Consider the following 15,706-nt stretch of genomic DNA (forward strand, 5'->3'; position numbering starts at 1 on the left):
TCCCTGCCTCCAACGACCCAGCAGCTCTATGGCCTTACGTCCTTTCAAACTCAGTCCCCTCCCAGGCAAACGGGTATAAAAATCGCACCCATAACATCAGGGAGAGACAAGATACTGCCTGTAATTGCCTATTACCACACCTAGTTCGGGGTCATGAGAAATAAGGGTGATCATCGCGATGAGTCCCTCCATGGGTACTGGGCACGTAGCACATCACGAGACACGTAACCGCGAAAGGTTGGGGCGTCTCGGTGGGGAGGAGGCGCCCTGCCCGTACTGGGTCAGAACACCGCCTGCGTGGCTCAGTCAGCCCCTGCCAAATGCATCTGTGCCGACTGATAGGCGCAAGGCTCGCTTTCTCATGCGTGATGCTCGCTAATCACACCCGATGCCGTGAGGAGGGACAGGTGGCTCTGAGCTCTGCTGACACAAGTTCTCAGAGGCGTTTCAAAGCCTTGATTCCATCTGAGCTTCAGGATTGGAGGGATCAAAGCACTCGGTTGGATCCAGACCAAATGCGCTCTGAGGACACGCGATAGTGCCACCGAGGGTCACGGTGAGGGTGAGCTCTGTGTACCCGGAGGCACATCTCACAGGCGAAGGGCGTGTGGGCTCGTCCCTTTGTGGAGCCATCTCCCTGGCACCACAGGACCCCACATGGATGTGGCCGGGAGCCAGTGAGAGCACAGAGCCTCAGGACAATGTGGGATTTCTGCTTGGAAACCACCGCTCAGCCAGTCTGGAACACAACAGTGCTCCCGTTGCTTATCGTGCGACTGCTGTGGCTCCGTAGGCTGTGGGCAGGTGGAAACTTCAGAGGCTCTTATAGGACAGACATGAAACCTCACATCCACTCTGTGCTCTCCAGGGGACCGTTTGCACTGGTCAGGAAACTTCGTTCTCTGTTAGAGGCCCCTCCGGGGACTTTGAGACTCCCATGTGTCTCCGTTCAGAACCGTCGAGGGAAGAGGTGAGGCAGGGCAGAACCCCAAGGCCTGAACAGGCAGCCAAGTCAGGAAGGACACGAGCCATGAGGGTAGGAGGTGGGGACCAGGTTCCAGCAGCAAGAGAAAGGGCTCTCTTTTCTTCACTTCTCCATCACCCTCATGAGAGGATCGTTTGGTAAGAGTAGAAACCGCAAGTCATGGGGCACCCGGGTGACTCAGTCAGTTGAGCATCCAACTCTTGATTTTGGCTCAGGTCATGATCTCACGGTTCACGGGGTTCGAGCCCCACATTGGGCTCTGCGCTGACATCAAGGAGGCTGCTTGGGATCTTTCCCTCGCGCTCTGCCTCTCTTTCTTTCTCCCACTCTCAAAAACAAATAAACATTAAAAAAAAAAGAAAAAGGAAGGCAAAAAGAAACCACAACCCCTCCAATGTGAGCTGGGTCAGCTCCAGGACAGACAGAGAGGAAGTGCGGCCCAAGCCCTCAGGAAGGGGCCAGGATGATGCCAGCCCCCAGGACTCTGCCACTCGGGAATGTATCAGAGACCCAGAGGGGGGAAGTGGGAGGGAAAGACGGGGTCTTTGGAAGGGCAGGGACAGGGGTCCTCCAGGGAAAGGTGCACAGCAGGGACTTAACTTTAGTCCAGAAGAGCTCTTGGCTCCAGAGAGGCGACCGCTAGCAGTGGAGGGCCCTGCCTGATAGGAGTCCTTTCCCACCTGGGTCTTTGGTCCCCTGATGGTGTGACAATGTGACTGATGATGGGGGCCTTGGGCCATATGAGTTCTGACTTCTGCAGGAACGAGTGACGGCAGGTGTTAGCTGAACCTCCAGCAGGAGCTGGAGACTGAGGGTCGACCAGGTGGGCAGCGAGTGACTGAGCCCCAAGAAAACTCCATTGGCGCGGGCTGGGCCACCTTCCTTGGTGGGGGGGGGGTCTCACTCTATGTGTACGGTCATCATACCTGGGGAAGCCAGCCACCCAGACCTCACGGGAGAGGACAAGGGTTCGGGTGCCCCCCACACTGTGCCCCACACCCCTCCTGCCTGCAATAAACCGTGACCATGAGATGTTTGCAGAGGATTCTGTGAGTCTTCACGGAGGGTTAGTGAACCTGAGGGTGGTCTCGGAGGCACAAGGATCCCTCTGTCCCTGCAGTCGGCGCAAAACTCCCGCAGAAGGAACTCGCGGGTGCCCAAGAAAAGGGGTGTTCCAGGTGGGTTTCTCTTCTGTCCGCGGGAAGGCAAAGAGCCGAGAGCACCAGCTCTCTGTCCCGTGTCTTGTATGGGACCGCTGGCAGCGATCTGGTGCCTCCAGATAACATGGGCATCTCTAGAGGCCAGGCGGTCAGAGACCCCGAGACCAGGCCATGGGGGCCGCCTGTCACAGGCCAAGGTCCACCCAGCACCCAAGCGAGCCGAACCTCGGCCGGGAGGTTGTGGACACCCTCGGAAGGGAAGGTTCAGGCTTGCCACCCCTCAAGTCCTCGCCGCCCGCATGTTTCCTCATGAGGCTTCCCTACACTGTACCAGCTGGGCCATCCTCTGCCTGGGCAGGTGGGCAGGTGGCCAGCCTGGGGCTCAGGGCCTGTGGGGCCATGTGGGCTCTGCCCTGCCGAACCCCTCAATCCCCGAAATCCAAGAGCCCCGGGGAGACATCAGCTGGCCCCCATGCAGGACGTCCAGTTCCCAGCCCGACATCTGAGTCAGAGGCGCGCACGGTGGCTTGGCCCGGCTCACGAGGGTTTGCAGCTCACGAGGCCGATGCCCTGGCCACGGGCATGAGCCAGTAGGTCGAGTCCCTCCTCTGAGTCCGGGCTCTGCACCACTGTGGTGGTGAAAAATCACATGTGGTGGAGAAAAATCCTGTGGGAACAGGCACGTCCGTGCCAGCCGCCCCTCAGCACGGACGGTCCCCAGCACACCTGCTACCCTGGGTCTCACCTGATTCCTGGGCACGAACGCCCCCTCTAAAGAGCCCTGTGAGGGAAACCTGGACGCTTGACGATGACAAGTGTTGCTTCCTCGCCCCCCGTACAGACGGGGGGACAAAGCTTGGAACTGAGGGCCCACGGCCTGAAGCCGTGCCCGTCACCACTGCCACCAGCTGTGCGAGTGCGGGCACAGGGGGGTCCCCGTGAGGAGAGGCAGGGTCATGCAGGCGGGGCCGGGGGCCAGTGCCCGCAGGTGGAGTGCTGTCTAGCATAAGCCACCAAGACGTGATCGTGATCGGGGGCCCTGAACAGCCTCCATGTGAGCCCAGACCGCTTGGATGATCAGCTCCGCCGTCCTGGGGTGGGCGGCAGCTGCCCCAGAGCCACAGGAGCGGGGGGGGGGGGGGGGGGCATGCCCCGAGGATGGGGGAGGGGTCATGAGCCCATGTCCCTGCCCAAGAAAAGGTCTCCGTCACCTGACCGCCCACTCCTGGGCCTGCTGTGTGCCCAGAGCTGCGTGTGGAAGAGGAACCTTTAGAAACAGAGCCCTTACTCACGTTCTATCTTTCGGAGTCTCTGAAATGTCATCCCCAGGAGACCACCTGTGTGCTGTAGGTGAGGGGGGGAAGGGAGAGCAGCCCCAAAGAGCACAGGAAGCAGATTCTTCCCCGAAGAAATCCAGGGTTTTGGTGTTGATTTGCTTACGCACGTTAGGTCATTTGCTTCACTGCTTCCAGTCATTCCAGAAGAAGACACGTCAGACTTAACTGAAAGCCTTAACTGAAAGGCTCCCCATGAGCCTTGGGGGACTCGCTCCAAGAGTTCGAGTTTATTCCCTTGGGTGGCAAAACCTTGCAGCCCTTCCGTACGCGCGGAAGGACCTTTTCTTGGAGACAGTGTGTAGGCACAGGTTCAGCTAAGCTCAGCTCTTGTCCAGTTAGGGCCACCTTCTGGGCTTGTGCACTTCAAGCTAATGAGATATGTGCTATTGCAAATACAAGGAGAGTTCGGCAGGTGCGCCTGGGTGGCTCAGGCGGTTGAGTGTCCGACTTTGGCTCAGGTCGTGATCTCACGGTTTGTGGGTTCGAGCCCCGCGTCGGGCTCTGTGCTGACAGCTCGGAGCCTGGAACCTGCTTCGAGTTCTATGTCTCCCCCTCTCTCTACCCCTCCCCTGCTCGCACGCTGTCTCTCTCTCTTTCAAAAATAAATAAACATTAAAAAAATTTTTTTAAACATTAAAAAAAACCAAGGAGAGTTTGGCAAACCATCGTCATATTAAGTTATTGTTATGTTCATATTACATTATATTGTAACATGCCTCGGACTCTCTAATCATATTATTCTCTCATATGACTTATGTCATTAATATTATGAAGGAGGAGAGCCCAGAGAAGGAGTTCCTCTCATATCTTCCTACACTGAGAACATTTTCCGAAAGAAACCTCCATCAGGTACTTACAGATCGGACCCACTTCTAAGAGACTGTCGAATGAGCAGCAGGACGTGGTCCCCAGCGTAGCCACCACCTGGAGAATAAAAAGCAGACCTCTTTTTATTCCCTTTTTTTGGTCACGGTCGTAACGTCCTCATGCACGACCACTGCCCCACCCCGGTCGAGCCCAGAGCTTCGGATTCGGTGTTCGATCAGCGTCCGCTAGCTGAAGATACTAATCTGTAGATGTACCTTTAAGTCTTTGCACGGAGTCTTCCCAGCAGGGGGAGAGACATCTTCACACAGAAAACTAGGCTGCGAGGCTGGAAACGGTATTTGCACGGGACTCCCCGTGCATCCAGGAATGAAGCCCTTGGCCCCACGGACCGTGTCTCCTGTGCTCTGGTTGACTGATAAGAGCGTGTATATGAACTATGGTTACGGTGAATCGTTGCTTCTGCAAATGGGAGGTGTGGAGCTCCGTCTTAGTCTGGTGCATGTGGCATAGTGCACAGCAGAACAGCAGGAACCTTGCTCTGACCACCCTGGAACAGCCTCGCGGGCAGCTCAGAGCAACCCCAAGAGTTTGACCCGGAGTCCTGCCCACCAGCTTTCATGCGCTCGCCTTCCTTCTAAATGGCACTACTCCGAAGGGAATTTCAACCCTCAAAGATGCAGATTTGCTCTACCTAGATTCATGAGAAAGCCCTACAGATGCTGAAAACAATTTTTAAAGGTGTGTTCCAAGAAAGCATTGGGCACAGTTGGTCACACAAGTGGGAAATGTGGCCCCGATTCCTGTGGCCGCTCCTGGCCTCTGAGCACCTTAGAACACGGTGATAACACAGATACTGTCTGACCGGTTTCCCCACACCCACAGCTGTCTCTCCCCTGGACCCATGAAGCTGCTGAAGCCAGGTCAGTTTGCATCTTCTTTCTTTCTTTTCTTTTTTTTTTTTAAGTTTATTTATTTTGAGAAAAAGGGAGAGAGAGAGCCAGCAGGGGAGAGGCAGAGAGAGAGGGAGAGAGAGAGAATCCCAAGCAGGCTCTGCACTGTCAGTGGGGCTCGAACTCATGAACCACGAGATCATGACCTGAGCCAAAGTTGGACACCCAACCGACTGAGCCACTCAGGCACCCTCTGCATCTTATTTCTTTGTACTGCTAGGAGTTTGCACTTTGCTGAACATGGAATAGGAACCGATCACTCGCCAAGTGAATGAAAAGCATGTTGTGTTTATGAAACCGAAGGCCCTAATTGATTTATGATGCCAGCACCATCTGGATGATGAAATTTCTCCCTCGGTGTGACAAGAGTGCGAATTTTCATTCAATCTGATTTGAGAATCCAACTCAGCCCTTTCCTGAGCCCCCGCGAATACCCCGGCAGTGCCACGGGCCCTGAGAACAGACGTAAAGACACAAAGGGCAGAAACCCGCACAAACTAGTAAACCTGAGAACCTGGTCGGAGGCCCTTCTGGTTTCATTTCACCGAGGGCCACCTGCACTTGACCTAAGAACCCAATTTGCCAGAGAAAATCAAAGCGCTCCTGCCAGGGAGGCATTGTACCTGCCCCAAGGATGGTTCAGCTGGCAAGTCCTGGCTCACTGCTCACACGGTCACCTGGGCCAGACAGTAGCTGCCTGGGGACCAGAGTTGTCTTCTGCCCAGCGGCAGGGAGTGATTCCAAAGCAGGCCCTGGCCAGACTCTGGCAGGACTCACTGCAGCAATGGATTTGGGCCCCTGAGAGGGAACAGAGTGTTTCAGATGCTCTATTATTATTCAGGGGCGGTGAAGCCAACAGATTGGGAACCTAGTACCGTTGGCAGGATAGCTTGTCTTCCATGCCGTTCCCAAGAGGCGGGGCCATGCTGTGCCACGCAGGGCCACACGGGGAAGGCACAGGGCCATCAGGAGGCACAGGGAGAGGGGCAGCATGGACGGGAAACTTTACTGCGGTTCCCACAGGAAGAAGCAGGTGAGGCAGGGTGAGTGGGTGGAGGGTTGGTTGTTTTGATCAATTTCAATAGGCCCCACGGCAAAGGGGGCTGTCCCTAGCTGTCCCTAGTGTCCCTGGCTCTGGGGTGATGAGGCTGGGGGGGGAGAGGCCTGGAGAGGAAGAGCCCCATAGAGGAGATGGATGGGGGTGTGGGCTCTGGGTTGGTTAGTTTGGTGAAAGGCAACCCATTACCATCTCCAGGAATTGGCTAGTCCTGGGAGGGGCTGCCCCTGCAGGGTCGCAAGGTCCTTAAGATGTCAAAGCCTCAGACATACAGAAAACAAAAATGCACGATGAATCCACCGACATTTAGGCCATGCACTTGGGGCAAAAACACCTGGGTTGGAGGCCCACCTCTGCCTCTCACCTGCAGCCAGCCGGACTTCTGTTTGCCACGTACAGCACAAAGGCATCGGGGGTGGGCCTGCCCAGCCTACTGGGTCCCACCGGGTCTAGATGCACCACATCGTGGTGTCTCAGCCCCCTTCCTTCCCACCGCCGCACACGCCTCCTCGTCACCCACCCTCCGCGTCGCCTCATTTTCGCGAGATGACTCATTTCATGGGACTTCAGGTCAGCGTGCTCTTTTCCCCTTGTATTTGCACTTTCTTCCTGATTTAAAACTGAAGACCAAAATGCTTCATCTAAGGCACCCAGTTTGGCAAATAGAACCCGAGACGCTTAAAAGGCTGCGTGTCGCTAAAGGAGTAACAAACAATTATACAGATTAAAAAACCCACAGAACGGCTCAACCATCCAGCTATTGTGTGTCACGTATTTTTCTCAATCTTCACCATCTCTTAGGAACGACCTATCTCTCCTTCAGCAGTGCCTTCAGTTTCATCTGGTTTTCCACAAATTCTAACCGAAATCAATGCAATCACTTGTGTTTTTAAGACGACAGGGGGCGCCTGGGTGGCTCAGCCGGTTAAGCGTCCAACTTCAGCTCAGGTCATGATCTCACAGTTCATGAGTTCGAGCCCCGAGTCGGGCTCTGTGCTGACAGCTCAGAGCCTGGAGCCTGCTTTGGATTCTGTGTCTCCTTCTCTCTGACCTCCCCTGCTTGCCCTCTCTCCCTCTCTCCCTCTTGAAAATAAACATTAAAAAACATTTTTTTAAAAAAAGACAACATATATGGTAAATATCCCCTTGTGAGAATTATTTTCTATCTGTGACCATTTGCACAGGAGAGTGTCTGAGATGATATCCACCAAATATTAATGGTGCTTGTCTCTTAAACTTTTTTTTAATGTTTATTTATTTTTTTCGAGAGAGACAGAGTGCGAGCAGAGGAGGGGCAGAGAGAGAGAGAGAGAGAGAGAGAGAGAGGGAGACACAGAATCGGAAGCAGGCTCCAGGCTCCGAGCTGTCAGCACAGAGCCCAATATGGGGCTCGAACCCATGAACCATGAGATCCCGACCTGAGCTGAAGTTGGATGCTTAATTGACTCAGCCCCCACCCCAGGCGCCCCAATAGTGCTTGTGTCTTAAGATGCGATTTTGGGTCCCATAAGGTAAACCTTCATTCTTGATGTTTTTGTCCTGAGTATGGAGCGTTTCTGTAAAAAAAAAAACAATAAAATCCTGCCTCGTCCTGGATGCGACCTCAGTTGGGAGGCAAGCGGGTGGGTGTGCTGAGCACTGACTAGGCCCGGCCTGGGGTTCTGCAGAGTATACACAGGGGCCTCAACAGCGGCAGGAGCCGGGTAGGTCTACGATCTGTACTTTACAGTTGGCTTAAGTGAGTCCTTGCCGGGGGATCGTGGACACACAGAGGGGCGGGAACAGATCAGCATTATGAACCCCGGTGTGATGAACTCTCGTTGTCCTGCCAGCTACCAAAGGAGCCCGGCGCCCTGAGCCGGGCCGGGTCCCCCCCTCCCCCCGCCCCCCGCTGACCTAGCCCGTGGATGGGCGGTGAGGACCGGGCTGGCGGGTGGCAGGGCCCAGACTGCTGTGTTCTAGATGGCTACGGTCAGCTCGTCCTAATTCCCAGAAGCCCAGCACCTGCTCCGCTCCGGGGTCTGATTACCCGGGCTCAGCTCAGTGACGCTAACCTGATTTGGGCTGTGCCTCGGCACCATAATCACATTTATGCAGGGGGAGGGAGGGCGGGGACGGTGCAGGCACCCCTCCCCTGAGAGCCCACAGTGGTTCTGCGGCCCCAGGCGCACGTCCCCTTCGGGGGCAGACCTGCCTCCCCGCCCTCGTTGCTGTGGCTCTGACATGCACTCGGGGGCACAGCCCTCTGCCTGTGGCCAGACCTTGTCAAGTCGGCTCTAAGGACCGCAAACCCCCACAGGGAAGAAAGGGAGACTATTACAAGCCCCACGCAAGTCTGTGGAGCGGCCCTGGGGCAGACCTGCCAAATGTGCCCGTGCTCTCAGCAGAGGTCCCCGGGTCCTGAGACGTCTGCAGTCACTTCGCAAATGTACGGAAGGCATTGGGTCTGCATCTCAGAATTATGCACGTGGTTATTATTCAGAATTGTGACCCACCAGATGGACGGCTTCAACGGAACAACCGGGCGATACGTCCAAGTCCAAGCTGCAGCCCTTCTAGATCTCTCTCTGGCTTCAGGGTCCCTTAGCTGAGGGATCCGTTTAAGATACCAAACCTACTGCAGGTCCTCGAGCCTCCTGTGACCTCTCAGGCCTCTGTGCCTTTGTCGTAATCTTTTCTTCCACAAGAAGGGGACTGTGCCCGTCAGCGCTGCCTGTGTTATCCCCTAAGCACATGGCTTAACCTGCGATCTCTTAGCCAAAGCGTTCTCCCGTCTCCCCTGGAGGGTTAATCACACCCCTTCCCTCTGCATGTATAGAGACCAGAGAGTGCAACCAGAGAGTTGACCAGAGAGTGCAGAGACTGGGGAACGTGTACCTTCCCACCAAGAACCACTCCCTCGGGAAAGGGACCCACCCTTCATTGGTCCCCGAGGGGCCGGCACACGCGTGGCCTAAAGGCCCGGACCTTCGCTGGACAGCGAGGGAGGTGCCTATGGAGGAGCCTGCAAACCTGCCTGTGCTCTGAAACACGGGATCAGCCCGCGTCTGCGGCTCCTGCCAGACTGCCACAGGTGCCCTCAAACGTTAGCCGGAATCTTGGGCTCGAGAGCCAAATTCCAACATGGCGCCTCCGTCGGGCGCCCGGTCTCCCTTCAGGAAAATAAAACTGGGGTGTGTTCTTCCTGACGCTGAGTGGTCTTCCCTCAAATACTTGGATCTCCCCTTCTTACCAGGCCTCTTCCCTGAGCGTAAGCACACACTTTGGGCTCATTTCTGCACACCCGCCGTGTTCTGCACCACCTCGCCCCCTCCCCGGGGAGGCCACTGCCGTGGGCGGGGCTCGTTTTGTAGGGTAACTTTGAATTGATGCCGACTGAAGACAGTCACCCAGTCTGAGGCCTCTGTGATAACGGACAGACCACCGGAGGCCAATTCATCACCGAGCTCTGCCCACCAGGCTTCAAAGCCCACCTGAGCCTCTCCACCACCAGAGGGGTTCTGAAAATACTCATCAGCCTGTGTCTCTCTTCAGCTAAAGACTCCCTTAGTGACTACATGTTGCCCTTAGGGAAGGCCCGTCTTCCTCACGCTCGTCCCCTCATGATCTCACCACTGTCTCTGCAGCCCGCCTCCTACACCCCTCCCTTCACACCCCTCCGTGCACTCCTGCGCCAGGCGGTGAAGACCCTCACAGCTTCTGGGACCTCACATCCATGATCTCCCCGCCCTCCTGCGGACAGCAGTGCAACACGGTGCGTGAAGCGGGAACTCTGGGATCACGTCACAGTGCAACCTTCATGGCTCTAGCAAGTTCTGAGCCTGTCTTGCCCTTCGGTCTGCTGGGATGCAATACATTCTCATCGCTATTTCCTTTCCCTGGAGTGCGTGACCCAAGCAGCCCATGAACAGCACCCCCACCCCAGCCCCGCCCCGGCTCAGCCTACATCCCTCACTTTTCCAAGACTGTGGCTCCCATAGCAACTCTTTCCTGATCCCCGTGTTCCCATGGTGACAATGACTGGCTTGCTTGTTTCGTTGATCACGCTGCACCTTCTGCGAATGACTGTTCACTTAGCGTCTCTGTCTGACCCATAAGATCCTCGAGGGCCCCGTCATCCGCAGCCCACAGGCCCGGCATGCAGCGGTTACCCAATACACGTGAATGAATCGGCGACTATTACACATCCCATCAGGGTAAGTTGTGAAATACAACGAGTGGACGTATCCAGCACCTGCTGCTAAGACCACTATTTGGTCCACCATTTGCCTGAGAGCCCACTGACAAGGATTATAAAATGTACTCAGGGTAGTTGCCTCCTAAAATGTCCCGACAAAGGCTTCGGCCCCTCTGAAATGCCTCCAAAGGATGCCTTGTTGCAAAGTCCTCGCAAAGCCACGGGCACAGAGTGGTGGCCAAAGTGAAATGCTACGCTGCCTTCCGAAATCCCACCACTGAATTATGAACGCATGTTCTGATCTCCCTTCCTTGGTGCAGAATCACGAATATGTGATGAATACATATGTGTTCAGGACAACATCCTGTAGAGCATATTCAAATAAGGACAATACGAATTTTTTTTCTCACGATTCCCGAGGGAAGACCACAAAATTCTATATGAAATAGGATGAAACTCAGTCTTTAACGTTCTGGATCACTGTATCACTCCATAGACCTATCTGGATTTCCATCAAAGATGAAGAAAAAAAGCACTAAGAGAAATTAGAGGTTTTGATGTTGGTGAGGAAATGGGTGAGGGGGATCTTATCATTCAGTACACCATTGGTTTTTGGTATTGCCGTTATAAGGCACACAGAATTAACTAATCACGAAGCCAGGTACATATAAGACTGTAATTAAAATGTAAATTCTAGTGTAAGTAAAGGCTCACATCCTAATGAAGGAGCACATAAATGGGCAAAAGGGAGCAGGGAACATTTTGGATAAATAATACATCATCTGCCTCCCACTAATATCCCTGCCATTAGCGAATCGTGTTGGAATGACTGGACATTCAAAGCCCAAAACACAACTGCATCTGGCCACCGACCTTACCCCCCTCACAAAAACTAACTCAAAGTGGATCACAGACCTAAATGTAAAATGTAAAATGCCTAAATGATGACACGGGAGAAAACCTACATCCTCTTGGGTGTGGCGATGAGTTTGTGGTCACCACACCAAAGGTGGGATCCAAGAAAGAAAACATTGATGAGACAGACTTGAGGAAAATCAGAAACTCCTGCTCCACAAAAGACATTGCAGAGAATGAAAACCTACCCATTGGGAGAATATATTTGCCAAACGCATCTCTTAATAAAGGACTGGTATCCAAATTACAAAAGGAAGTCCTCAAACCCAACAAGAAAATACACAACCCAACTAACACAGGGGCGAAAGATCGGAACTGACACCTCGCCAAAGAAGATATTCAAACGTCAGATAAGCATACGACAAAATCTTCTACGGGGTACGTCGGTAGGGAGTCTGAAATGAAAACAACTTTCAGATACCAACAGACACCTATGGGAACGGCTAAAATCGAAAACACCGACACCACCAAATGCTGGTGCGGATGTGGCAAAACAGTAACTCTGATTTCATGGCTCGTAGAAACGCAAAATGGTACAGCTGCTTTGGAAGAGTCTGGCAGTTTCTCATAAAAACCAAATGTTCTCTTACCATACGACCAAGCAATTATGTGGGTTCCTGTTCATTTACTCAGATGAGTTGAAAACTTGTGTCCACACAAAAACCTGCACGTGATGCTCATAGCACTCTTCAAATAATTGCCGAAATTCGGAAGCAACCGAGATGTCTGTGATATTGTCATTTATAATAAGAAATATATATATATATATTTGGTCTTTGTCCCCATTTCCAGCACAGAGCTCCTAAAACCCTTGGAACTGAATAAGCCAGGAAGTCCATAAAGGCGTCTTTTGTCATGTTAATGAGAAGCGGCAAGGTCACCTAAGGATGCTGGCTGGCTCTCAAGGGAACCAATCCTGTTACTGGAGCATTGGAACTGTTAAGTCCTACCCCTGACCTCCAGGGAGGGGAGGGCGTTGAAGATTGAGTTCAATCACCAATGATCCGTGATTCAACCCGTCATGCCTATGTAATGAAGCCTCTATAACACCCCAAAAGCGGGTTGGTAGAACCTGAGGGCCAGTGAACAGGCGGAGATTTGGGGACAGTGGGACCAGGAGAGGACATGGAAGTTCCACGCCCCTTCCCCAGATCTTGCCCCCCCCCCCCCCCACCACGTTTCCTCCACCTGGTCCTTCCTGAGTTTTATCCTTCTCTAACAAACCAGTGATTTAGCAAGTAAGATGTCTGAGTTCTGTGAGCTGCTCTAACAAATTAATCAAACCCAAGGGAGGGGGTCACTGGAATTTCTGATCTATAGCAGTTGGTCAGGTGACAGGTGACAACCTGGAGTTACAACTGGCAACTGAAGTGAGGCAGTCTTGTAAGACTGGGATCGAATGGTCCACTATCCAGGTAGATAGTATCAGAATCGAGGTAATTGTTCAATGGTAGTGGAAAACCTCTGAGTCAGAGGTGGGTGCGGGATATTAATGTCCTTCAATAGGTACATCCAAACAATGAGATACTATTTGGTGATTTAAAAAAAAAGAGAGAGCTGGGGCACCTGGGTGGCTCAGTCAGTTAAGCATCTGACTTCGGCTCAGGTCATGATCTCACGGTTCATGGGTTTGAGCCCCGCATCGGGCTCTGCGCTGACAGCTCAGAGACTGGAGCCTGCTTCTAATTCTGTGTCTCCCTCTCTCTGCCCCTGCCCTGCTCACTCTCTGTCTCTCTTTGTCTCTCAAAAATGAATAAACGTTAAATTTTTTAAAAATTAATCCATCCAATTAAACATGGGCAAAGGACGTGAAGACACATTTCACTGCCAAGGCCATATGGGTGGCAAAGAAACACACTGAAAGATGTTCGACATCATTAGTCATCAGGGAAATGCAAACGATGATATCCCTACTCTCCTACCAAAACACCTAGAATTTAAAAATAGTGACAATAACAAATGCTGTTGAGGACACACAGCCTTAATTCCTCACACATCGTTGGTAGAGGCATAAAATGGTACAGCCTCTCTGGAAAACAGTTTGACAGTTTCTTGAAAAGGTAAATAAACTCACAGCTAGCATATCACACTCAATTGCGTTCTTGGGAATTTTTGCCAGAGAAATGAAAACATACGTTCGCCCAAATACCTGTGCGTAAATGGTCATGGAAGCTTTATTTTCAGTTTCGTGTTTTTGGACTCTTTATGTGCAATCACCCAACCCTGGAAACAACTCTGATGTCCTCAGTAGGTAAACGGTTAAACAGGCTGGGTTACCAAGAAGGTGGTGCCAAACTGCTGTGGTGAGTCAGTAAAAATAACCGGGTATCGATTCATGCCGCACTCTGGACAGACCTCAAGGTCATTATGCCGAGTGAGAAAAGCCGGCTGCAAAAGGCGACAGGCTTTGTGATTGCGTGTGTATAACACGCTCAGAGTGAGGAGAGCAGGGCGTTAGCGTGTGTGAAGAGGTGGGGAGGGGACATCTTTGTGGTGATGGAGAAGTTCTGCATCCTGGCTGCGGGGGTGGGGGGAGGTGACGTGAACTTACACGCGTGGCAATGACATAAGACTACACGCACACATAGCAATGTCAGCTTCCGGGTTCTGTTACTGCACTATCGTGTGCAAGCTGTAACAACGGGGGGAAACTGGGTGAAAGGGACGAAGGGGGTCTCTGCATATGAACCTTGTTATTTTCTCTTTAATCTACAAGTGTTCAAAATAAGAACTTAAAACCTTCCAATATTTTAAACCAAGAACATGACATATTCATGTATCGGCCAGACATAACTAGAGAGAGACTTGGTGAACGATAAATAGGGGTAAATTGTACATAGGGATTGAGCATAGGGATTTTAAGAATGGAGGGAAGCGGGGGGCGCCTGGGTGGCTCAGTCGGTTGAGCATCCAACTTTGGCTCAGGTCATGATCTCGCAGTTGACGAGTTCAAGCCCCGAGTCAGGTTCTGTGCTGACAGCTCAGAGCCTGGAGCCTGCATCGGATTCTGTGTCTCCCTCCCTTTCTGTGCCCCTCCCCCACTCATGCTCTGTCTCTCTCAGTCTCAAAAATAAATAAACATTAAAAAAAAAACAAAAAAGAATGGGTGGCAGGTATACAGAAGAGCATCAGAGGTCATGGGCGCTGGGAGGGACAACCCAACACCTGTGCAGAGTCCCAGAAGGGGAGGGAAGAATGTGCAGAAGCAAACTTTGGAGAGATGATGTGTAAGACTTTCCCTACACTGAGGACAAGTGACAAGTTACAGATTCTGGAAGCTCTGTGAAACCCAAGGAGAATAAGCATGAGGAAGCAATCTACTTTCGTCCTGGTAAAACTGCCTAGACGCAAAGACAGAAGGCAAATACTGCAAGCAATCAGAGGGCGAAAGAAGTCACATTGCCACATTACCTCTAAAAGTCACAGTGAGACTGATGAGTGACATCCCACCAGAGGTGATGGGAGAAGGATGCCAATGGGCTTATGCATTTAATCTGCCAAAGGAAGAGAACGTCTAGCCTGGAACTCTAGACCCAGCAAAAATATTGAAAGGGGAAGGCAACATAAAGACGTTTTCAGAGAAACAAGAACAGAGGGAATTGTATCAAAATAGGAAAGAAATTATAAAGATAGTTTTTCAGACAGAAAAAAAAATGATTCCAGGTGAAAATAAGAAAACATAGGAAAGAAAGATCAATGGCAGGGCGCCTGGGTGGCTCAGTCGGTTGGGTGTCTGACTTCAGCTCAGGTCATGATCTCATGGTTTGTAGGTTTAAGCCCCGCATCAGGCTCTGTGCTGATGGCTCAGAGCCTGGATCCTGCTTCGGATTCTGTCTCTCTCTCTCTCTCTCTCTCCCCCTGCCACTCCCCCACCCACACTCTATCCCTCTCTCAAAAACAAACATTAAAAATAATAATTAAAAAAAGGAAATAAGAAAAACTCAAACCATCTAACATTAAAAGATCTAGAAAAAGAAAAAAACAAAATGTAAAGTTAGTAGAAGGAAGGAAATAATAAAGATTAAAGTAGAAATAAATGAAATAGAGACCTCCCCCCCCCAAAAAAAAAGAAAATAGGAAAGAAAGGATCAATAAAACCAGGAGCTGGTTCTTTGAAAACATGAACAAAATTGATAACCTTTTAGCCAGACCCATAAGTAAAAAAAGGGAGAAAACCCAAATACATCATAAATTAGAGACAAGTAACAACTATACCACAGAAATAAAAAGGATTGTATTGGAATGCTATGAAGAATGGCATGCCAACAAATTGGACAACCTAGAGGAAATGGGCAAA

General features: G+C 51.9%; 1 protein-coding gene across 1 annotated transcript in view; it reads right to left on the reverse strand.

Moving 5' to 3' along the window:
• DDC (dopa decarboxylase) overlaps positions 1-15,706 on the reverse strand; it is an 84,633-nt gene that overhangs the window by 33,656 nt on the left and 35,271 nt on the right. The window contains exon 7 of the mRNA XM_047849002.1: positions 4,340-4,406. Coding sequence (XP_047704958.1) covers positions 4,340-4,406 — 67 coding nt within the window. The remainder of the gene's footprint in view (positions 1-4,339; positions 4,407-15,706) is intronic.

The sequence above is a fragment of the Prionailurus viverrinus genome, chromosome A2 (assembly GCF_022837055.1).
Source record: "Prionailurus viverrinus isolate Anna chromosome A2, UM_Priviv_1.0, whole genome shotgun sequence".
NCBI classification, from domain to species: domain Eukaryota; kingdom Metazoa; phylum Chordata; class Mammalia; order Carnivora; family Felidae; genus Prionailurus; species Prionailurus viverrinus.